We start from the raw sequence: 24,309 nt of genomic DNA, 5'->3' as shown, positions 1-24,309 counted from the left end.
TCTACCCCCCATTCAAAGTTTCCACAGTGTTCATTCAGCCAACAGTCTACTCACTTCCGATGGGTGTGGTCCATACCACTGTTTGGTATTGCTTCCAACTTTGCATTTTTCTGCCCACAGATATTTCCATAGCTGTCGTATCCTGACACTAGTCTCGCTGCTGCACCTGTTGCTACTGAAAAGCCACAAATAAATCCCTAGAAAAAAAAAACAGAAAAAACATACAAATAAACCAGTTCAATAGCAACAGTCACTACTTGATACGATAATGAGCTTCTTTTGTCTGTTGAAGGGAACAAAGAGCCATCTTTCCTTATTGCAAACACTATTCAACTGTTTTCCTTGGATTTCACATAAGCAGCACAAGAAGCCCACAGGGAAACACTATTTACTACCACAACAAAACAAATCTCAAGCTTTTACATCATAAGATAGTCTTTGCATTTTATGATAGTAATAGCTTCTCTGTATTGAACATCTGCACCGTGCCATGCTCCTACTAGGTGCTTACCAGACATTATCGCTAATCCTCAGGAGGGAGAATGAGACCCAGAGAGGTTCAGTAAGTTGCCCAATGCCACAGAAGCTAGTAAAGATCAGACCATAAAATCAAACCCAGCTTGTTTCATTCTTTAGTTTTATTTGGTTGTAAAGGAGTTCTGTTAAATGAACAATAGCAACAGATGAAAGAAAAAAAAATCAAAGAACATAGGTATGTGGGTTTTGAATTATTATCACTTTGGTACATGCAACACTTCTGTTTCCTTTCTGCAATAAAGCTGTATACAAGCCAAAGAATTACACCGTGCAACACCACCATGCTTTTAATGTCGCAGACTCAAGAGAGTGAGGCACTGGGTCTGTGTGCCACAAAGGTTACTTCATTTCACAGGAATAGGCTTCATCACAGTGCCAAAGGCAAATAAATGGTAGACGCTTCGGAACTGTATCGTGCCTGCTAAGTCAAGTATGCAGTGACCGAGACAAGGCAATAACAGCCTATACTCACTGCAGGCTAGCAGTCATAAGAATAGGAAGTAAGTGACTCACTCACTCCTGACAAAATGAATTGGGAGAAAAGACTGGGGTTAGAAAATCTTGCAACATGGTCATTAAAAGGTTATGGTTTTTTTTGTCCTTATTGAAGTGGCCAACGAAGGCAGAGATTATCAGTGTTTAACGTAGGATAGTCAAGACTCATGAGTAGTGTGCGTATAAGCAGCCCAGTGAGATCTCAGGCCTATGGTGCTCAGTGCTGTACTCATATGCAGTTCCTCCAAGGAGACTATTTCTTTCCTAAACATACTTTCTTAAAAAGGCAAAAACTCTTTTTTTTTTTTTTTCTAAATAACCCCTCTATTTTTTATCTTGCAGGTAAGGAAGGGAGGAGGGGGGAAGTGTAGAGAGTGTGGCTCTAGTTAGTAGAAACTGCTTGAAACTACAGTCTGTAAGAAAGTCCAATTTCAGAGAGAGACTATCTCTGATTTGCTACTCTCATGCCTGTGGATCCTTGCCAAGTGATTTCAACTCTGCGTCTCACTCTATTCAGGTAAAATGGAGATAGTGGGTGTATATCTCATAAGAGTGCTATATGGATTAAATGAAATAATCCAGTAAAGTGGCAAGAATCCTGCTCAGCACATAGTAAGAGCTCAATAAATATTAACTATTATTGTTGTTAAAAATGAGAACACGTAAAGGAAAAGACCATGGGTTCTAGGGTCAGATAACCTTCACTGATCAATGGAATACTGATCACTCCATTTTCTACTTGTGTGACACTGGACAAACCTGCTTAATGTTCTGTGCTTCAGTTTTCCTGTCTATAAATTGAGGCTAAAACCACTTACCACAAAGGCTGCTGTGAGAATTACATGAAATAATGCATGTAAGTGTCTGTTTCAATAAAAATGTTAGTACCCTTCTGCCTCAAAGCAGCAGCTAACTGCTCGCAATAGAGTTAGGCAGAAGGCTGGTGGGGATTCACTCATTCACTCTCGCCTTTTGCCCCCTCCCTCTCTCCTGATTCCTCCATGGAAAATGCATGATAGTTCCATGACAGGACTTCACGCCAATACTAAAAAAGAGAAAAAAAAAAAAAATACTTAAGCCCCTGTACACATACAGAGATGCAAACCAGCATGCCATTTTAAGCATATCATTACTTCAAATTAGGAAATCCTACACCGAACAAAAACTGGAAGTGATTAGGAGGTTTAATGGCTAACCTTTCCAATACAGTTCTTTGACAAGATGAATCAGAGAGTAACAGAAAGGGAACCCAGAGAGATATGGATTTAAACCCTCACTCTACCACTTACTACCTATGGGACTTTGATCCAATTACCTACTTAGAGTGTTTCTTCCTCATCCCTAACACAAGTACCATCATCTATTTCACAGCCTGATGATGAGGACTAAATGAGATAATGCATATCTAACCCCTAGCTGGGCTGGTGCATGACTGGTCATCAAGACAGGGTAGCTGTTAGTGGGAAATTTGAAAGACAAAGCCAGACTAAAGAAGTTGACACCAGTAATTGGGGACTAACCAAAAACTCCTTTAGTTCTCTCCTTTAGAACAAAAATTTCTAGGGAGGAAAATGAGAAAGCATGTCAGTAATTCTGACACTATACAGAAACATTCAGACCACAATTACAATCTTCTTTCTCTACTAGTCTAAAATAGCAAAGCCCTTGCATAATTAAAAGGTTATGTTCTTCTTTCACTTTTTATAGAAATTTTCTTCTTGTGTTTGATAAGGACTTTTTGTTACAGATTCCTTTAAATGGTTTCTGATTTCCCTTTGTGACTATTTTTAACAGTACAGTTGGATATGTGAGGGTTTGTTGGTTTTTGTTTTTTATTTTCATTTTTTAATAATAAATTTATTTTTTATTGGTGTTCAATTTGCCAACATACAGAATAACACCCAGTGCTCATCCCGTCAAGTGCTCCCCTCAGTGCCCGCCAACTAGTCACCCCCACCCCCCGCCCCCCTCCCCTTCCACCACCCCTAGTTCGTTTCCCAGAGTTAGGAATCTTCCATGTTCTGTCTCCCTTTCTGATATTTCCTACCCATTTCTTCTCCCTTCCCCTCTATTCCCTTTCACTATTATTTATATTCCCCAAATGAATGAGACCATATAATGTTTGTCCTTTTGTTCCGACGTGGATGGAAATGGAGGGTATTATGCTGAGTGTTTTTTTGTCTTTTAAATCATAAGCCACCTCATATCCCTCTGGGATGTAGACAGAGTATAAATTATAAATGTTACATATATGTGGTAAAATGGGACACTGACATATTTTCACACAGGCCATTTAAACTTCTTAGTAGCTTCCAAAGGCATTAGAGAAGGGAGGGTAAGAAGCTGCAGGGGAGAAAGGAAGGAGAATAAGTAAGGTAATAAGATAGGAGGAAACCATGACTGTTATCCCAGGGACTTCCCATATGGTACAAGTACTGATGATGGGGAACTAGGCCAAATATAATTAAAAATACAATCGCCCTTAAAAAAACACACACAACATTCTGAAATCCAAATGCAGGAAGCAATACAGTTTCAGAAGAGAAAAAAATGTGGTACATGAAATTAAAATAGGACGAGAGAAACTTTACAGAATCCACTCAGTAATTTAATGGCTGTGAGTGGGGAGAGGAAGAGGCATTCAAGAGAAGGAAATCATATTAATGAAGCAAATGATAAGGGGGATGAGGAAAGCTTTTATATCCCTATAGTAGAGAGCAATCACTGCAGAGAAAGTAAGCCTATTAGTAAGGAAGAGAACCATGGCTAAAATCTTAAAAGGACTGAGTTACTGAAGTGCTGGCAGAACTGCTCTTCTGAGAGAGGGAGAGAAGGAGCAGACAAATCTAATCACAAACAGGAGGTGACTCAAATCAGATCAAGGCATCCAGTGGTGGTGGATCCCAAGCTGGATCTGGCACACTCGGAAGTGTGTGAGAAAGACACACTTTGCCTATGTGGGAGAAAGACAATTTGCTAATTAATGAACTGTGCTCATTACTTCAACGTAAGAAGGAGGATTTGCTTAGTTTCACTCACTATTAGTCAAAAAGAGGGACACATTTTATTTCACAAGCATGTTTGAATTTCAAACCTGGAGCCTTAACATGCAACTGAGCAAGACAGAAGGCCTTAGTTTTGGTTTGAGGGGTGAGGAAAAAAATCAACAAAAACATGTGTGGCAGATGGCAATGAAATATGAATATAACAAAATGATTCAAAATAAAAAGATGGGCAAAAAAGATTGACACTTATAGCTTTCTCCCAAGGACTAATGAAAATATATCCAGACTCTTCTCCTCAAATATAACCTCCTTTAGCTCTCTACCTAATCCTATTCCTCTATCCCTAAACTCAGTCAAAGCTTGGAGTCAATCTCCTAATAACTAATTTGTCAAACCTTGAAGTAACATTTGGCTTCTGTTCCTCCTCTTCTGAGAGCCCTGAAACAAGAAAGGCCATGAGGACCCAGCAGACAGGATAGCATAAGAATGCCTAATGCAGAACTAATATTTATACAAACAAATAAAAATTTAAAAATTTTGCCAATCTGCCAAATTTCTAGATTTCTTTAAAGTTTAATAGGATGTACTACTCTAAAAGGAAGAAAGAAGCAATAAGCAAAAATTACTGGAAGTCTAAGAAATGTCTAGTTCATAAGCATTTATTGAGCATAATCAAACACAAGATGCCAGGCAGGGTATGAAAGGGTTATAATACATAAAGTTTACCCTGAAAGAACTGAAATGTTCTCAAAAGATCAGAAAATAATGAGGTGTGAGGAAACAGAATCAGAGAAGCTCAGTTTCATAGGCAGCTTGAACAATGAAAAAAAGAAATAAAACACACAGACAAGGAATACTAGGAAATGAACCCGGCTCTGCCACAAATACTCCTTATGATCGTGGGGAAGTCTCTGTAAATTCTGAGCCTCAGTTTCCTTACCTGTCAAGGGGCTTGAACTAGATTAATCTTTAAAGCCCTTTCCTCTTCCCAAATTTTATGATCCTAAGGGAAAGTAGATAAAAAGTAAAATGTTTCAAACTATACTTGCTGGAAGAAGTATAAACCCATTTGGTCCATAGTGTCCGAGAATACAAAAACAAGAGTGGATCAAAAGCAAATTGATTCAAACTATTTTAAAATAGTTAAAATAGTGAATTTTATGTTATGTATATTTTGCCATAATTTTTTTTAAAAAAGGAAAAAAAAAAAACCCAAAGGATTAACAGAAGTAAGTAGGTATTTGGATCGGGTAACCTTAAGGTAATTTTTGGCATGCTGTTATTCCTTTTCTCCAATCCTGCCAAAGCACAGACCATCACACAAATGACTAAATACTGCAGTGAGTCTCTGAGTCTTTCACTTTGTGCTGCATGCTCGACAATAGTTAATGAGGTAGAAACACTATGCTCTGGGAACTAGACGAATGCTATCAAATAAAGAAAGGTCCTTGAAAGCAGTCTGAAGGGACAAGGTATACAGGGAGGTCTCCTACACCCAGCTCTAGTCCAGATCATTCTCTAAAACTCCAACCCATTGCTTATCTTTACCCACACCCTACCTCTCCCAAACTCATCTTCTCATTCCACATTTCCCCAAACCACTTCCCTTTTCCTACATCTACCCTGTCTGTCTTTGTAGTATCATTCTTCACCAGACTGCATATGTGAGATACAAAGTCAGAGGGACTCCTCAGTCTCCCCTCTCCACACTTCCTGCCATCACTCTCACTTCCTAACTTCATGGGAGGAAGCAAGAATGCTAACCTGTTTGCTGAAACACTGACAAGTCCATGTTTTGCTGGCAGGTGAGGTTACCGTGTCCATGTTCTAAACAATTACTTTCCTGTTGTTCCCAATTTCAGGCAACAGAGGACCTCTTGAGGCCTCACCATCTTTCATCTTCTCTTCTGGGTCCACTACTGCCACTATGTAACCTAGACAAGTTATTTAACATAGCTCTGTGCCTCTGCTTTCTTAACTGTAAAAGAGAATGATGTTGACAACAGAATCTACTTCATTGTATATTTGTGAAATTGAAATGTTTCTATGTCGCATGCCGAACACCCCCTAGTCCACAGTAAATAGGACTAAGTATCAGGGGTAAGTTGTAGGCATCTCTGTGCCTTTTACTGTTTGTGGGGAGCACTCCCATTAAGGCCAAGTAGCCACCTCTTTCCTGTCTTTCTGTGGTAAGCTGATCTGGGCAGATAGGGTCCAGACGGATCTCTTTTCTCTTCTCACTCATACCTCTCTCTCCCTGAGACAAAATTAAGTCACACAACCCACGATGAGAAGGACCTTCAGGCCACATGGCCCACGCTTCATTCTACAAGTCATTTTTACCAAGGAGTTCTTTATTTGGGTATAATCAGGGTACAGCCTCGCTACTAATATAATACTTTGTTTATCCATCTCATTCTTCTTCCTGCATGTGTATAGAAACTGTGGTTTGGAACTTATAAGTTGGGGTCAGATTTGACCTGAAGAACCCTACCCTGAACCCCTAATACAAGAACCTCTTAGTCATGCATACTCTGCCTCCATCTTATCTACAACATTGATGACACTCTCTCCTCCTCTCCTTTATCGCTACTTTATTTCAAGTTTTCCACATGTTATCTGGACTATTACAGCCTCTAAAGTGCTTCCCCTTTATAACGGCATTATAAGCTATCTATAACATTGGCTACCAGGGCCATCTTTGTAAACTCGGTCACATCATTTCTTGCTCATAACTCTTCAGTGGTTGGGGCATCTGGGTGGCTCAGTTCAGTTAAGCTTCCAACTCTTAATTTCTGCCCAGGTCATGAACTCAGGATTGTGAGATTGAGCCCCGTGTCAGGTATGGAGCCTGCTTAAGATTCTCTCTCTCCCTCTGCCCCTCCCAGCTCTCCCTCTTCAAAAAAAAAAAAAAAAAAAAATAGGGCAGCCCTGGTGGCGCAGTGGTTTAGTGCTGCCTGCAGCCTGGGGTGTGATACTGGAGACCTGGGATCGAGTCCCACATCGGGCTCCCTGCATGGAGCCTGCTTCTCCCTCTGCCTGTGTCTCTGCCTCTCTCTCTCTCTGTGTCTCTCATGAATAAATAAATAAAATCTTAAAAAAAAGAAAAAGAAAAAGAACAGAAAACTCTTCAGTGGTTTATTGGTGCCTAAAACAGTAGTCTCAACCCTGGATAAACATTGAAAACACAGATACTAAGTCAGAATCAGAGGAAGAACCCAGGAAAGAATTGTTTGTTTGTTTTAAATCCTAGCTGATTCTGGTATGTAGTCAACTTGTCCAATATGAGAACCACTTGATTGCTACCTTAATGGAAAACATAAATTTAGAAGTACAATGCTACATGCAGTTTTTTAGAACAGAGTAAATGTATGTCCAATAATTTCAAAATATCGATAAAAGTTCAAATGTGGAAGATGATAGCTCTCAAAAAGGCTGGTAGCAATTTGCTTTGAAAAAAACCCTAAGTTCTAGACAAGGCAAGCATGGAAAAACTGAATGTAAGGGAAGAAATAAAAGAGAAGCCTCTACTTATGAAGAGGTGAACACATATAAAAAAGACTTAATGGTGAAGATGAATGAAATAAGAAAGACCTTAAAATATTTCAAAGAGTAGATATCAAGGAATGAGCAAAGAACTTCAAGTAAGGACAGTGAATAAAGATACAGCTTAAATATTAGGCCACCGAGATGACAGAAAGAAGCAGACCACTGGCTACTAGGTTAAAGAGTATTCCAGTTCCTATTCTACCTTTGTCACATGTTACCAGTATTCTATTCTTAGACAAGCTAATATTTAACCTTGTTACACCTTGTTTGTAAACTGAGGATAGAATCTATTTCATAAGGCAACTGAGAGAACTGAATGAGATAAATACATACAGAAGCATCAAGCACAGGATAATGCTCGACAAATGTTTGGTGAATGTTTCTCTGAAAAGTACTACAGAATGAAATCCTAAAGAAAAAAAAAAAAGGCTTTTAAAAACCATACAAAACAAATACACAGAAGACAAACTTGGCTCGAACTGCTGTGCCAGTATGGTGGGCAACAGAATTTGGAAATTTCTCCAGTTTCCACATAGCAGGATGTGAGGTTAGCTCAACTCTATGAGGGTAATCCAATAAAAAAAAAAAATCATTCCAAAACAAACAACACTATGCCTGCATTTAAAAGTACACACAGTGGGTCTTAATTACCATGGCACCGAAATCAGTATTATATTAATTACCAATGCATTAAAATGTGTCAGTAAACAAATAGCTCCTTACCCTGAGTCACTCCCAAATCAGCCTATCAACATTAATGACTGCACTTTACCGAGCTATTTTAGCATAGAAAAATCAAAAGCACCTAGAGTGGCAGGTACATGTTTTTATAAACATAATTTTGAAAGGTCAGCTGCTGTCTGTCTCAGGGATAATTCAGGGTGTAGAGAGAGGTTGCGCTAATTCTGTTAGCAAAAAAAAAAAGAAAATCTCTCCCACACTCTGCATGCACACTGCATTTCAGGTGCTACTCCATTAAACTAAGTAGACTCTTGAACCACATCTCAGAAGTTCTAAGTGAGGAAATGGGTATTTTGAAGTTTTCTAAATATCTCAGGTTTCATGAAACTGAGCTATTATCTTTAAAACTAGCACTCCTCATTTTGCCCAATTTATTACATATCTTTTTAAAGTCTGCTGCTTTCTTTTCCTTTCTTCGGGTATATAACTGGTACCTGCAATTATGTCTATTAGGATTAGGGTGGTTCTGTGATTTTTCAAAGGGCGTTTGTGAGGTGTGCAGTCACAGAGAACACAGAGTAAGATTATCCTTAAAGAAGCTCTATAAAAGGTATGGGGAGCTGGGGACTAAAAATACTCTCACATTTGTGGAAAAAGGCTGCCAGAGAGGTAGCATGTTTGTGTTTTTGGTTGTAAAGACTAAGAAAGAGAAAGCAATGCCCATCTGCACAGTCCCTTTAAGGAAGAGGAAACAAGCTGACAGAAGAGAGCACAGCCCTGGAAATAAGGAGAGCAGGGTTCTGTTACCAGCTCTCCCATTAACATGATGTGGTTTTGGCATGGTCATTTCCATCTCTGGGTTTGATGCTTTTAATCTGTAGAAGGAGGGTGATGAACCAGATGAGGATTTCCAACTCTGCTCTGATTCTAGCTCTAAACATCAGCTAGCTTGAAAACCACTGTTTTCAACCTTTTTTTCCAGCTCAGCACCTTGTGACTCTTGAGTTCCAGAGGCCTGTGTCAGAAATCCTGCAGGGCAGGGTGGGGATGCAATTTGAATAAGCACACCCCTGACACTCTGCACCAGGGGCTCTGTTCCTCCATCCTCTATACCCAATGGAAAATCACCAGGTTCCTGGATCTCCAACTGAGAGATGCCACTCTTTCCAGCAGACACAGCAGGCAGCAGGGGCCTGGTATGGGCAGAAGCAGGGAGCAATCAGCCTCCCCTCCAAGAAGAACTGAAAGATGTCAGAATTGGAAACATTGTAGATATCCTCTGGCAAAAAGTCTAATTTTATACAAAGGAACACCAAATCCCCTGAGAGGAAAACTGGTTCAAAAATAATCATTAGGTTTGTGTGACTGGGTTGGATAAATACTCGGGACTCAGGGGCCAGTGCTCTGCTCAACACTCCACCAAGATCACAATCCACAGAAATTTATGTCAAATGATCTGGCTTTCTCAAATGATCTAGGAAAAGAGACAGAGTTCCAATCCTCTTAATTTATCTCATGGAGGCTTAAGAAAAAAAAAAAATCAAAGGGTACCAAATACCAACGAATTGTATGGGGCAAAATTAAGCAGCTTCAATGGTATCCTAGAACCTCTAGTTATAAGCAATGCAGGAGGGGTTAAATATAAGTAAATAACAAGCTCCCTCTTTAAACCAATTCCCCATCATTCCCTTGGATCGTGAATTCATCAGGTTCTGATCATCTGTGAGAGTATCCTTACCATCCCAATGCAGAAGAGGATAAAAAGCAGCAGCCACGGTATGTCTGTACAGCTACGATCTTCCAGTGGCTTCCATTCTCGTTTAGAACTCTAATGGAAAATGAAAAATAATAGAGTGGTGAATGTTAAATTTAATTAAAATGAGGAAGGCACAAACATACCACATATTCCTAGATTCCATCTTGCCTGACAAGTTTCTACTGAACATTTTAATACACAACTCATATATGTGTCACCTTCCTGGGAACTTTTCCCTAACTCCCACCTTTCTTCTGGCCAGGAAGAGTACTGATTCCAATGCTTTTTTTTTTTGTACCTCTATTACATTTAGCATGTTGAATTAGAACGTGCTGAGCTATGTCCTCAGAAGATCATGAGCTTCACAAAGAAAGAGACCTCTTCTCATTTCCCAGCATCTAACATGACACCAAAGGGTTCAAGATATATACTCAGTGTTAGCTCTTTAAAAAGAATAAACAGGGGTGCCTGGGTGGCTCAGTCGGTTAAGCTCCTGATTCTTGTTATCAGCTCAGGTTTTGATCTCAGGGTTGTGAGTTCAAGCCCCAAAGTAGGCTCTATGCTGGGCGTGGAGCCTGCTTAAAAATAAATAAACTAAACTAAAATAAAATAAAATGACAAATTCTTCCAACTTCAATCCTAGTGGTAGCTTTCTTGTTGTGTGTCCAGATGTTAGATTTACAAATTTAGAATGTGTTTTACATGTGTTCTCTTCTAGGAAGAAAGTCCGTTAAAATGAATTCTAGTAAGATTCAGGAACGAAAAACTAAATTAAAACTTTTTTTTTAAGATTTTATTTAATTATTTACTCACGAGAGACAACAAAGAGAGGCAGACACACAGGCAGAGGGAGAAGCAGGCTCCCCCACAGGGAGCCCGGTGTAGGACCCGATTCCAGAACCAGAATCAGCCCTGAGCTAAAGGCAGACACTCAACTGCTGAGCCACCCAGGTGTCCCATAAATTAAAACATTTTTATAGACTGATCTGGGTAACTCCTAAACCACCATCCACAGATTTTCATTCTGTTTCTGGAAAGTTTAAAGAGTTTCTAGATTTAACAGAGATTCCCTAACTAAAGAACCAGCAGCATTTTTTTTTTTTTTTTTAAGAACCAGCAGCATTCTAAAGGTGAATTTGCAAAGTATTGATTGGAATCCTGATTGTATTTTTTTTTCTTACAGCAAATAGTCTTATGTTTTCAAGTCAATGTACAAATTCCTTTTAAACAGAATGTAATTGAAATAACACCCCTAAGCTTTCTAATGAACAAAAATCCTGCACCCTCTGCTGGAAACAATAAACAGAGAAGGGAGAGAGACAGTAAGTAGCCTTGGAAAACCTACAGGAAAAGTTCCTGTAAGAAGAAGGCCAGGGCCTCCAAAGGCTTCCATGACAAGATCCAGGAAACCATGTGGGAAGTCTTATCTACCAGAAAGGGCACACAAGCAGAAGGTGGCTGGAGATAATAAGGAGCCCTCTAGTATAATTAGTATGTAGAGTGCAAGAGTGAGGAACTGGTTCTCAGGTTTTATTAGCTTTCCCTCCCTTAAAAAAAAAAAAAAAAGAAAGAAAGAAAGAAAGGTTTTAGCTACATACCCTTTGATAACCTGATGAAAGGTACACATTCTGGTCTTGGGAGGTATGCATCTATTTGCATAATTTTCATAAAACTTTAGAAAATTCAGACCCCAGGTTAGGAAACTCAACTTTAAAATACCTGCCTATCAATACTGAGGGCAAAGAGTCTGAGCTACAACACTTCCTCCTGACCCTTCGCGTGCTAACCAGACAAATGCTTTTTCCTTGTTCAGAGCCTTACACTGTTCAATTGTTCAACAAAAAACCCCGCCACCCTTGATAGCTTGCTCCCAGACACCCACACAAGAAAACAAAAGAGCAGTAGTGAGTCATGGGGAAAAAACCTTACCCCAAGACTCTAACTAGCATTAAAAACCAAGAGTGAGTAGGCAGTTTTTTCCAGAGGAATGTAACACTATGGAAAATAGATGAAGGGCTCTGTTCTCTCCCTGGTTCTGTCATTAGTTAGCTACAGGACTAGATAAATCGCTTCATCTCTCTGGGTGGCAGGAAGGAGTTAGATTGGATCTCTTAGGTTCCTTCCAACTCTAAAAATCTGTGATCATGAAGACAGTTTTGTGAAAATTTTTATGACCAAAAAAAGAAAAAGCTACAAAAATAATTTGACATTATTCCTTGTACTATTCAAGTAAGAAGGCCGGTATTGTGGTCTGTGTTTTGGAACACAGTTGCTCAGTGTATGAATAAAGAATGTTTCTTTGTATTAAATAATTTCAATCTTGAGTAATACCCATTACAATAATATTATTTACAAACACAGAATTTGGACACTTCTGCGAAATTCATTATATTTACTCTAAGGTAACCTCTAGAGCAACAGCTACTTTAAAATACTGTATTTGTTTATCTTAAACAGTCGGGGATGTGGCGGGGGGGCTCAGGCTGATTGACCAGTTTATTTATCCACAGCTATTTTCTTAGTAGTTTTACTTTAGACAAATATTCCGTTTTTAATGCTTAGATTTTCACCTATAACATAAAGTGGGATTTCACTCCTGACCAGAAACATGCAAAGATTCAAAAATCTCAACAATTCAACTCACTGTGGGCCACTTCTAACCTTATATATAAAAAAACCTTCACTGGGGATGAGAAGTGGAAAAAGGACAGGAGTTATACATAAAAATTGCGATAAAGTATAAATTAGAATGGAAGAACACAAAACGGGGTGGCACGCTCATTCAGATAAAGAAAGACTTCTCAGAAGAGTGGCAGCTTACTTCACGGAGCTATTCTGAGGATCTCGTCACATAGCAAACACGAATTCTTGGTTATTATTCTTATTCATCAACATTCATTTTTTAGTTAGCCCTCTCCCTTTTGTTAAAATACTCTGGGGCACCTGGGTGACTCAGTGGTTGAGTGTCTGCCTTCGCCTCAGGTCGTGATCCTAGGGTCCTGGGATCGAGTACCACCTCAGGCTCCCTGAAGGAAACCTGATTCTCCCTCTGCCTCTGTCTCTTGCCTAAACTAAATGCCTATGTCTCTGCCTCTCTCTGTGTGTCTCTCATGAATAAATAAATAAAAATCTTTAAAAAATATATGTGTGTGTGTGTGTGTGTGTGTCTTGGGAGATGGATCTTTTCAACTAAAAGAAAAAAGAATATTAAACTTGTCTTTCCCCTTCTATTTACTAAAATTTGACTTAATAATGGCATATTTCCACTTTAGCTACTATTATTCTTAATGCCACATCACTCATTGATCTCTATTAACTAGGCACTATACCCAAAGCTTCACATACTTTATGTATATAAACATTGTCTTTAAAACAGCTGATGTAGGTATCATCCTTATTTCACAGATAAAACAAAAACTCAAGCTCTAAAGTTAAATAATCAGCCCAAGATTATACAGCTGTGTAGCCAGAATCTGAATCCAAGTCTGTGACTACAAAGGCAAATCCAATGAGAATAACATTCATTTCCACCAGTCAGTAAGGAGAAAAACCTCCATTAGTTTTTCCTCACAATGCAAAATTTGGGAGCCAATCCAATTATTTAAAATCCTATATGCGCAGAGAAAGAGAGTAAGATGTTTTATGAGCCATGACATTTCTCAAGTGTGTCAAGAAACCCAACAGTTGAAAAATTTTAATGACTCTTTAACAGATTTAACCAAGTGGCAACTGGATTTAATGCTGTCTGTTTCTTTCAATTAAAATCCACATAGACCTGGTAAAAGTAAAATGTTTTACAAAAGCACTTTTTAAATGTGATTTTTATCCCTTTCTCAAATTCTACATGAGATTAATATAGGCTGTCAGTAAATATTAGGTCCCTTCCCCTTCACAGAATCTCACAATTTAGGAACTAAATAGGGTCAAAGTAATCATACCATGCAAGCCTTGAGTGACAGATTGAACCATGGGAAAGGAGAGGTAGGAACTAGTCCAATGGATCATATTTGATTCTCATAACAATTCTGTTAGTTATTATTATATATTATTATTATATACATATATAATGATTTTTTAGTTTATAAAAGAGAAAAACAAGGTTCAAAGAAAATAAGTGTAAAATCTATTTCTGAAACCTGAGACCTCAAACTCAAGCAGAGAGATGGGCATATAAGTAAGAGTTAAGGAAATGCTAAAAATAAAAAACATGGTAACAAGATAAAGAATGCCTTTGTCATGCTCATCAATATACTAAACACAGCCCAGGAAGAAATCAATAAACTCAAGGATAAGTCAATAGAAATTACTGACAGTGAAACACAAAGAAAAAAAGAATGAAAAATCAAAAACCCACAACAGAACATCCAAGAACTACAGGGAAATATCAAATGGTCTAACAGAAGTGTAATTGGAATCCTAGAAGAAGATTGAATGAAACAGAGAAAATGTTAGGAAAACTAATGACTGAGAATTTTCCGAAATTTGTAACTAATAGCACAGCTATATTTACTAAATTTATAACAAAAGAAATCAAAGCAGAGATCCAAGAAGCTCAGAGAATCCCAAGCAGGATAAATCCAACACACACATGCATGTGTGTATACACACACATACATACCCTACACATATTATATTGAAACCCTTGGAAACCAAAAATACAGAGATCATCTCAATGGCAGTGGAGGCAGGGGCAGGATACAAAGATTAAGCAACCTTCTTGTCAGAAACTACGTAAAGCAAAAAACCATGCAATGACAGCTTTAAATTACTTAAAAAAAGTAAAACAACCAATACTAGGGGCACCTGGGTGGCTCAGTGGGTTGGTTAAGCACCTGCCTTCAGCTCAGGTCATGATCTTCCACTCCCTGCTCAGCAGGGAGTCTGCTTCTCCCTCTCCCTCTGTCCCTTCCTACTCCCTGCTCAAGCTCTCTCTCTCAATCTCTCAAATACATAAAATCTTCAAATAAACAAACAAAAACAAGGAGCACCTGGGTGGCTCAGTCTTTTAGGCATCTGCCTTCAGCTCAGTCATGATCCTGGGGACCTGGGATCAAGCCCCACGTTGGGCTTCTGGCTGGGAGGCAGGGCAGGAGCCTGCTTATCCCTTTCCCTCTGCCCTTTCCCCTTGTTTGTACTAGCTCTCTCTAGTGCTCTCTCTCTCAAATAAATAAAATCTTTAAAAAAAAATGAAGCAAAACAAAACAATGAACACTATTAACCCAGAATCATATACCACCCCCAAAAAATGTTTTTCAGAAATAAAAACCTTTTCAAACAAATAAAATCTAAGAATTTATTAGCAGCAAACCTCAACTACAAAAAAAAATGTTTTTTTTTACAAATTCTTAGATTGAAAGAATAAGATACCAAATTTGAATGTATACAAAGAAAAGTTTTGAATAAAATGGGTAAAATTAAAGTTTGACATTTTCCATAATCAAGTTTTTTGTTACTTATTTTTTAAAGAATTATTTATCTTAGAGAGTGAGAGAGAGAGCACATGAGTGAGGGGAGGGGCAGAGGGAGAGGGAGACAAGCAGACTCCCCACTGAATAGGCAACCAGATGCAGGGCTCAATCCTAGGCCCCTGAGATCATGACCTGAGTTGAAACCAAGAGTCCAACTCTTAACTGACTGAGCCACCCAGGCCCCAAAGTTTTGTTTTGTTTTGTTTTTAATTTTAAAAATAAGGGTGCAAATATGTATGTACAATGACATTCACATCATATAATCTTCTTAGCTATACAAGGTTAATAATCTAGAAAGTAGAATTGTAATTTTTAATATTAGTTACTAGACCACACAAAACAACTCTAAGACCATAACTGACCTCTACCTCATGTTTTGGAGGGTTTTTGTTTTTTTTTTAAGATTTATTTATTATTCACAGATTTATTTTAAGATTTATTTATTTATTTATTTATTTGAGAGAGAGAGAGAGAGAACATGCATGCATGAGCAGGCGAATCTCAAGTAGACTCTATGCTGGGCATGGAGCTGGACCCGGGCTTGATCTTCCAACCCTGACATCATGACATGAGCCAAAACCAGGAGTCCAACACTTAACCGAATGACCCATCCCGACTCCCTTGACATCTACCTCATGTTTATGTTTTATTATATTCATATCTTTACAGTTAGGAAAGAACAATGTTTAGTATCTTCCCATTCCTTCCTACATTTTGCATATCATAGTTGAAAAGAAGGAAGGAGGAAGGAAGGGAGGAAGGGAAGGAGGAAGGGAGGAAGAAAAGCTTCCATAGTATCTCTCATAGAAGTCTTAGCACTAGCAACTATGCCCTAGCCTCTACATTCACTATGAGCCCTAATACCCAAGGCCTTCTGATGAATTTGATAGGCAAGTAGTAGGAATGTGTATTTTTTAGGAACTAAACCTGAAATAAGTTTTGACTTAAATTTCTATGTTATCTCTAATGAAAATATAGTTGTTGAGTAAATGTATTAAAGATAACAGTAACACACACAGGTTTGGAGAAATGATATGTTATAACCTGTTAGGTCAAATCAGGTATCGTTGGAGGCCATCAGCCCTCATAGGGCAGGAAGGGTGGGCCAAGTATAGCAAAAGGTCTAGCAGATGTGAATCTAGTTCATGGAAGTAGGCAGGGCAAGGAAGGATCAGGAAAAAAAGAAAAGATCAGAGACGCAATACCAACAACAATCCAGAACTGAGACAAGCGGGTCTCAATTATGGAGTTGAGGAAGATCCAAAATCCAGGCAGTCACAAGTTACCCAGGTGATATCTAACAGCAATGACTGAATGCTTCCAGCCCTCTTTCGATACTCTATACTTACTCTCTGTATGACTTTCTCCTAATTAAAAGTACAAAGCTTCCCAAAAGATTCTTATACTAATCTAGTAACAGTATTACCTTATGCTATGAATCTTTCCTTGACACAGCAGACTTGTGTAGATATGGTTTGAAATAATGAAAAATGTGTTACAAAAAGAGTACAATTATATTAAGAAGTTACTCGATTTTAAGACAATACCTTTAAACATTCCATTGATTCTTCAGATCAATACTGAGCGCCACACAGGGTACCTGTGATTCAAAGCCAACTGAGATAGCCCTGCCCTCACTGAGCTCCAGTTTCATGAGAGAGAGACAAATTAGGTACCATGATATCTCATCAAGGGATGCCAAAATAGAGATGTGTACAAATTACTGCAGAAATAGAGATGCAGAACTATTGAGTAAACATTTGTGAGATCTGTTGAAATTACCTCACAAATTCTGAAGCAAACACTGAAAAATGATCCTTCGGTGTCTAAAATAGAATGTGTTTTGTGCCCAAAATGTGAGTGAAAATTCTCGCTCACTATGATGGGGAAATACCGACTGCCAAATAAGAATTATTCCACTCAGAAATGTTTAGTAGCAAACAAACAGAACATTAAGTTGATTTAAAAATACAAAAATCAGCCATTTCTTTACTTTGTATCCATTAAGATTTCTTTATACTAAAGATTCTATGGCTGCTTCAGTTAGGAAGCGGCCTTTCAGTCTTCAAAGAAAGGAAAACCATTTTTCCTTTCTTTTCTGGCACAATTAGTGCAGCACTGTATTTACTTAGCCGCTGGAATACTTTCATGTTCATGTCACTGGTGAGATTCCCAAATACTATCCGGTCGCATACATCTAGAATTGCTTCAGCTTGGGATTTCTGTTGCAATAACTGGCCACAAGGTCCCTTGTCATTTCCCCTGAGGAACCCAGAGGACTGCAGCCTACTACATTCAAATAAGCATTAAGTGTCAACTTGGGGGGCTGGTTCAAAGGAAAAGAAGTGGTGTACAGGCGGTGTTAACCCTGCAAATAAAGGCAGGCCAGCGTCAGCTCCAACACCGTTAGGGCCAAAGTCACAACTATAGTTGCCCATCCTTGTATGTTTTGATCAGTCGGGAGGTATACCGCAAGTATTCATTATGAATAATTAAGTACCGAAGCTCAGAAATTTAAGCAGAATCAAGATTATCCTTTTAAGATATTCGACACATGCCCACACTCTCCAGCAATGAGAGTTAAACTGGTAGGTCAGGAATTGCAGTAACCTGGAGCCTATAGCTCACGAGAAGCATAGAGACACCATGTGTACCTAGATCTCTGCAGCACAGATCCATCCTTTCCATCCATGCTGCCTTTTCCAGATTCCAGTGAAAAGCCAACTATGCATGTGAAGGCCAAAGCAAACTGAGACGTGGCCTCTCTTGTAGGACAGATTCCCAGAATGTGTATCTGTGGGGTATGTTTGCTAATTTGTTGAATAATCAATTCTCCCTCCCCAGTGTTTTGTTGTTGGTTTTTTTTTTTTTTTTTGGGGGGGGGGGGGTGTTTCTGTTTTTGTTTTGAAATCATGGTCTCTCTAAATAGATCACCTCTAAAATTGGCTCCATGGTTCCAATGGCTCTGCTACAGTTTCACTTGCCCTGGCTGCTCCTTGGCACATCCAGAAAGCCTCTAAGGTAGTCACTGAATGCATCTCCAAGGTGACTACTACTAGGTATTTGTGTGATTTAAGTACATATGTGGCAAACATTGGGCTATCTGTGAGGACTTGATTTTGTTCGTGCCAGTCTGTTTTACACAAAAATCTCCAGTATTAAAGACAAATAGTCATACACTCCAAATCTTCAAAGCTCCCTCCAAGGACATACTGCTTCATTAAGTTCCCCAATATGCTTTTATTTGCGCAGAGTAGTAACAAAAGAATAAAAGAGCTGATGTGTATCATTTTTGCCACAATTTTCAATAGAGTGAGCAGACCTGATGAAGTTGGGCAGCAATAAAACATGGAGGCTTTCAGCCTTCTGTTCATAGCACCTGCAAATAAAATCCTGTAATAGGATTTTGAAAGACATTGCCTGCCCTTTGGGAAAGCTCTCTCAAGGATTTGGAGTGCATAACTACTCACAGTTACCATAAGTAATCCGTTTCATTTGCTAAGCCTGGTGATGGCAATTTATATTTGAAAGGTAAAAATAAAAGCATGATTTTAACAGGCAGTTAAAGGTAATAAGATACATAGAGTGGAAAGATACAGGCATCTGTGTCCAACCGCTTTTCTTAGTTCATGAACTTTATACTAAATCACAGACATTCATCTGTTTAAGAAAAAAGAAGGAAATGGCAACTAGAGCTGCTTTATAAGTTATTTAGTTACATGGAGATAGAAAGATCATTGGGGAGATATTTTGCTTCTGTCTTCACCCTTTCTCCAACTGCTCTAAAAATAAATAAATAAATAACTGAGGGGCCTGCTAAAAAATGTTCTTACATCAGACTCCTCAGTGGCTGTCTTTCTTGCACACAGGCATGTGATAATTACTGGGCAGAGGCCAAGATCATCTTGCTCTGCAACATAGCTTAATAGCATCTTTTACCACCATCATCAAATGAAACATGAACAAAATTGTACAGACAAGCCTTGTCTGTGTCCTCAAACAGTATTTCTTTATTCTGAATCAGTGGTGAGCAATGTTTTTAATTTGGAATTACTATTTTTTAATTATAAATTTTAATGGCCTTTGTCTTTCCCCCATTACATCTTGTAAGTATCAGAACTTCTTCAGTACTTGATGATACCAAGGACAGACAAACAAGACCAAGGTCTACTTTGCACCACTTCCCTGCTACAGTACAGCCAGTTTCCAGACTGCTAATGGATTTATGAGTTTCCTTGCTATGCCAAAAATATTTATGAAAGCAGGAGTTCACAGGTACTCAGTTTAGGATTCTAACTCACATCTGGCTTCCTTTCCATGACACAATAGGTAAGAACTGACTTGAAGTCTATACTGACTAAGGAGAAGAAATGTGAAGATTACACTGACTATAAAATAGCTAATGAGTGGATGGAATTGAGTAAATTTATGTTTTAAGTCAGAATAAGAGGGGTGCCTAGGCAGCTCAGTCATTAAGCACCTGCCTTGGGCTCAAGTCATGATCTCGGGGTCCTGGGATCAAGCCGTGCATCAGGCTCCCTGCTCAGTGGAGAGTCTGCTTTTCTCTCTTCCTCTGCCCCACCCTGCAGCTCGTATTCTTTCTCTCAAATAGAAATTTAAAAATCTTAAAAAAAAAAATCAAGGTGTACAGAATCCTCTGCAAGGGAATGAACATATAAGGACCATTCTTCCCACCTTACTGCCTACTTAGGGGCAAGGACTTGTTGTTTTATTCACAGCTATATCCCCAGTAGATGAACAGTGTCTGGCACACAGCAGGCTCTCTAAATGTCTAATGAATGAACGAACAAGGTTAGGTCCCTTACCATTAGAGTGATGTAATGTTAGAGCAAACATCCCTACTTGCCTCCCCTGCACAAGATCACATTCCTAAAGAGCATTCTACTATGTTATAGGCTGGCTCCTTTTCCCACAGATATTATATAGTATGGTCTTCTCATAGACTTATTAATAAGTCTATGAGAAAAATAAATTTCAGATTTAAATAAGTTTCAGAAATGCTAACAAATCTAGCTTTGAAGTAAGACTTCTTTGACATCTTAATGTGAGACTCCTAAAAAGTTATGCGGTCAGATATCCATTGGGAGACATGAATACAGACAGTGCCAACCTCTCTAACAATACATTTCTGGAAACCACAGCATAAGGATTCATGCTCCCACTGAAAAACACTTTGAAAAGTGAAGGCAGGTAGCAAGCAGCACTAGTTAAGACTATGCTGAAACTGAAAGCAGTTTAAACTGGTTAGATACTTTTAGAAAGTGATTTGGCACTACATTTCAAAAACCCAAGGAAATAATCTAAAATGTTAAAATAGCTACACATAAGATGTTCAATACAGGGCCATTATGAAAAAAGAATTAACTAACAGGAAAATAGTTATACAGGAGAGTGGAATACTGAGCAATCATAAAAATACTTATGAAGAGTTTGCATTGTAACCAAAAAAATGGTAATGATAAAAAGTTATATATATTAAGAAACATGGTAGGAGGGGCGGGCACCTGGGGGGGGCTCAGTGTTTGAGTGTCTGCCTTTGGCTCAGGTTGTGATCCCGGGGTCCTGGGATGGAATCCTGCATCCAGCTCCCTGCAGGGAGCCTGCTTTTCCCTCTGCCTATGTCTCTACTTCTCTCTGTGTGTCTCTCATCAATAAAGACATAAAATCTTTAAAAATTTCTTTAAAAAGAAACATGGTATGAAAGCAAATCTATGTTCTAGCTCTACAACTTATAAAATAGTATATGAAAATGTACAAGCATTGGAAGGAGGTAGTGAAATTTTTAAATAGTTTGACTTATAATGCATTTTCCTCACTTTGATTTCCATTAATGCTATTTAATTATGGAGGAAATAACAACAAAAAGTAATACTGGCTCCCATTTCTCCAGGTTATTCTTTTTCTACTTCCTCAGTATAGTATTAACTATAAATAGACACAGTATCAAAAGCACCGGAAAACATTCACTCATCCTGACACTTATTGACAGGAGATCAGAACATGTAAAACGTCACTTGAAAGCTATATGTTGACAATCAGCCAGGCAGGAGCAAGGTTCTCCTAAAGAATGCAGAAGTGGCAACATGACACAGATAATAAATATACTGGCAAACATTATAAAGGTGGTAATACACGGGTACAGTGAGAGGGAGCAACATAAACTTGGATTTGAATCCTACCTTCTCTTATAAATAGAAGTATAATCAGCTGACCTGATTTCCCCACTTGAAAGGTAAAGGAGACTATCCCCACATCATGTGCTGTGGTTTAAAGGACTAAATGAATTTAAGTAAAGCTCCGAGCTAGAACCAGGCCCTAAATCACTATCAATGCCCTTTCACAACTGGCAAAGGGGGGAATCTTCCCTACGATGCATCTTAAAAATTTATTTCTGACCAGTACTCATGTCAAACACGTAAAAATTGCTCCCATATTGCATACGTTCTAAAATGTGTGCCTGAAAAATATGAAAAATTAGTTGTATAAGAAAATACAATCAGGAGAAACTAGGGCACCTGAGTGGCCAGTAGGTCTGCCTTCAGCTCAGGTCAGAATCCTGGGGTCCTGAAATCCGAGCCCAGATCAAGCTCTCTATTCAGTGGAGAACCTGCTTCTCCCTTTCCCTCTCCCTTTGCCCCTCCCCCTGTTCACACTCCCTCTCTGTTTCAAAATAAATGGATAAAATCTTAAAAAAAAACAAAAACAAAAACAGGAGAAATTAATGAGTGCACAGTTATAGCAGAGATTATCATGGTAAATGTTAAGAAATAAATAGTAACCTTCAAATGGCAATGGCCAACAAGAGCAACTGAAATGCCTTCCTAGGTCTTAAATTTGTTAAGAAATATGAAGAAAACTTCAATTCTAAAACCCAGAGTCGGGATCCCTGGGTGGCGCAGCGGTTTGGCGCCTGTCTTTGGCCCAGGGCGCGATCCTGGAGACCCGGGATTGAATCCCACGTCAGGCTCCCAGTGCATGGAGCCTGCTTCTCCCTCTGCCTATGTCTCTGCCTCTCTCTCTCTCTGTGTGTGTGACTATCATAAATAAATAAATAAATTCTAAAAAATAAAAAAATAATAAAACCCAGAGTCAACCAAACTACACAAAAATCCATCCATTCGATAAATAGTCATTACCACATGAAAGGAACCGCACTGGGGCCTAAGAAATTTGGTACTTGACTTTCACCTTTCTGTTCTCCTCTTTCTAACCTTCCTCATCTCTAGGTTTTACCTTTTCTTTCCTTCCTTTTATAAATATGCAATTCATTTGAGTTCACACATGAAGCTTGGTGAAATAGGTAAAATGCACATGTTTACTGAAGGTGGGAAAAGGTTATCCATCAACCTCAGCTAAGATTACCAAAATCAGGGGTGCCTGGGTGACTGGGTTCAGTCAGTTGAGCATCTGACTCTTGCTTTGCCTCAGGTCATGATCTCAGGGTTGTAGAATGGAGCCTGGCACCCAGCCCTGTGCTCAGCGCAGTTTGTCCCTCTCCCTGCCAGTCTGAAGGCACATGCATGCACTCAAGCACTCTCTCTCATTCTCTCTCTCCCTCCCTCTCCCAATAAATAAATAAAATCTTTAAAAAAAATGGATTACCAAAATGTTTTATCCCAAGCGCTTAGTAACTGTATGACATTAAATGAAGACTATATCTTATATTATTGAACATATCCCATATGCCAGACACTTTACAACATTAACCTATTTGATTTTCACAACAAGCCTGAGGTTGGTACTATTATTATTTCCATTTCATTGATGACAAAACTGAGGCAAAGAGGGAGTAAGTAACTTGTCCAAGTCATGCAGCCAGTAAGTACTAAAACAGCTGGCATGTGAAGCAAGCAGTTGAGCTCCAGGGCTGAGGACCCCATTGCTCTTCTCTGCTGACTGTGGTTAACATCCTATGTGGATACTGTGAACTGATGATATATTTGAAAGAGAACAGGGAAAATAGAACAATGAGAGGCATAAGAATTACAGCAAAATTACTATAGTACATTCTGTGGCTTATTTTATCTAAATTGATTTTTTTGCATGGTTAACATTTTTCTTACAGGAAAATTATAGGCCATAACGAAGAATAACATGTTATTAACATATTTTGGATTTTGAGTTCAAAGATAATTTCCAAATGTCCAAATATTGCTGTTGATATTTAAGTAAACACCTGCAGCGATGTCTAACAGGTAGAAACAACTGTTGTTTCCTCCTAGCCTTCTACAGCTTCCATCCATATTTTCTAAAACACTGCTTGGATTTCAAAATGAAAAACAATGCTTAGGAGCTACTTTGCTAATAAGAAATCACATACAGGGACATTTGGCTGGATCAGTCAGTAGGGCATGTGACTCTTGATCTCAGAGTCATGAGTTCAAGTACCATGTTGAGTGTAAAGCTTACTTAAAAAAAAAGAAAAAAAATCACATACAAATGCCCATCAACTGATGAATGGATAAATGCAGTATGGTAGATCCACAGCATGGAATATAAACTTTGGAATAAAAAGGAGTGAAGTAGTGATACATACTACAACATGAACTCTGAAAACATTAAAGCGAAAAAAGCCTGACACAAAAGGCCACATATTACATCATTCCATTTATATAAAAATGTCCAGAATAGGCAAATCTATAGACAGAAAGTAGATTAGAACTTGCCTACAATCGGATGGGAGTTGAGGGGAAATGGGAAATGATGACTCATGAGTATGGGGTTTCTTTGGGGGATGATAAAAATGTTCTAAAACTGATGGAAGTGTTGGTTACACACTCTGAATATACTAAAAACT

General features: G+C 38.6%; 1 protein-coding gene across 3 annotated transcripts in view; it reads right to left on the bottom strand.

Annotated features, from left to right (window-relative positions):
* Positions 1–24,309, bottom strand: part of SLC44A1 (solute carrier family 44 member 1) — a 191,902-nt gene that overhangs the window by 128,047 nt on the left and 39,546 nt on the right. For all 3 annotated transcript variants that reach the window (XM_038553006.1, XM_038553005.1, XM_038553004.1), the window contains exons 2-3: positions 10,006–10,095; positions 55–197 (exon numbers count right to left, since the gene is read on the bottom strand). In XM_038553006.1, the coding sequence (XP_038408934.1) occupies positions 55–197; positions 10,006–10,095 (233 nt within the window). The remainder of the gene's footprint in view (positions 1–54; positions 198–10,005; positions 10,096–24,309) is intronic.

This window comes from Canis lupus, chromosome 11 (genome assembly GCF_011100685.1).
Source record: "Canis lupus familiaris isolate Mischka breed German Shepherd chromosome 11, alternate assembly UU_Cfam_GSD_1.0, whole genome shotgun sequence".
Taxonomy (NCBI): Eukaryota; Metazoa; Chordata; class Mammalia; order Carnivora; family Canidae; genus Canis; species Canis lupus.
Note: the sequence above shows the minus strand (reverse complement) of the source record. Positions and strands in the feature narration are given on the sequence as shown.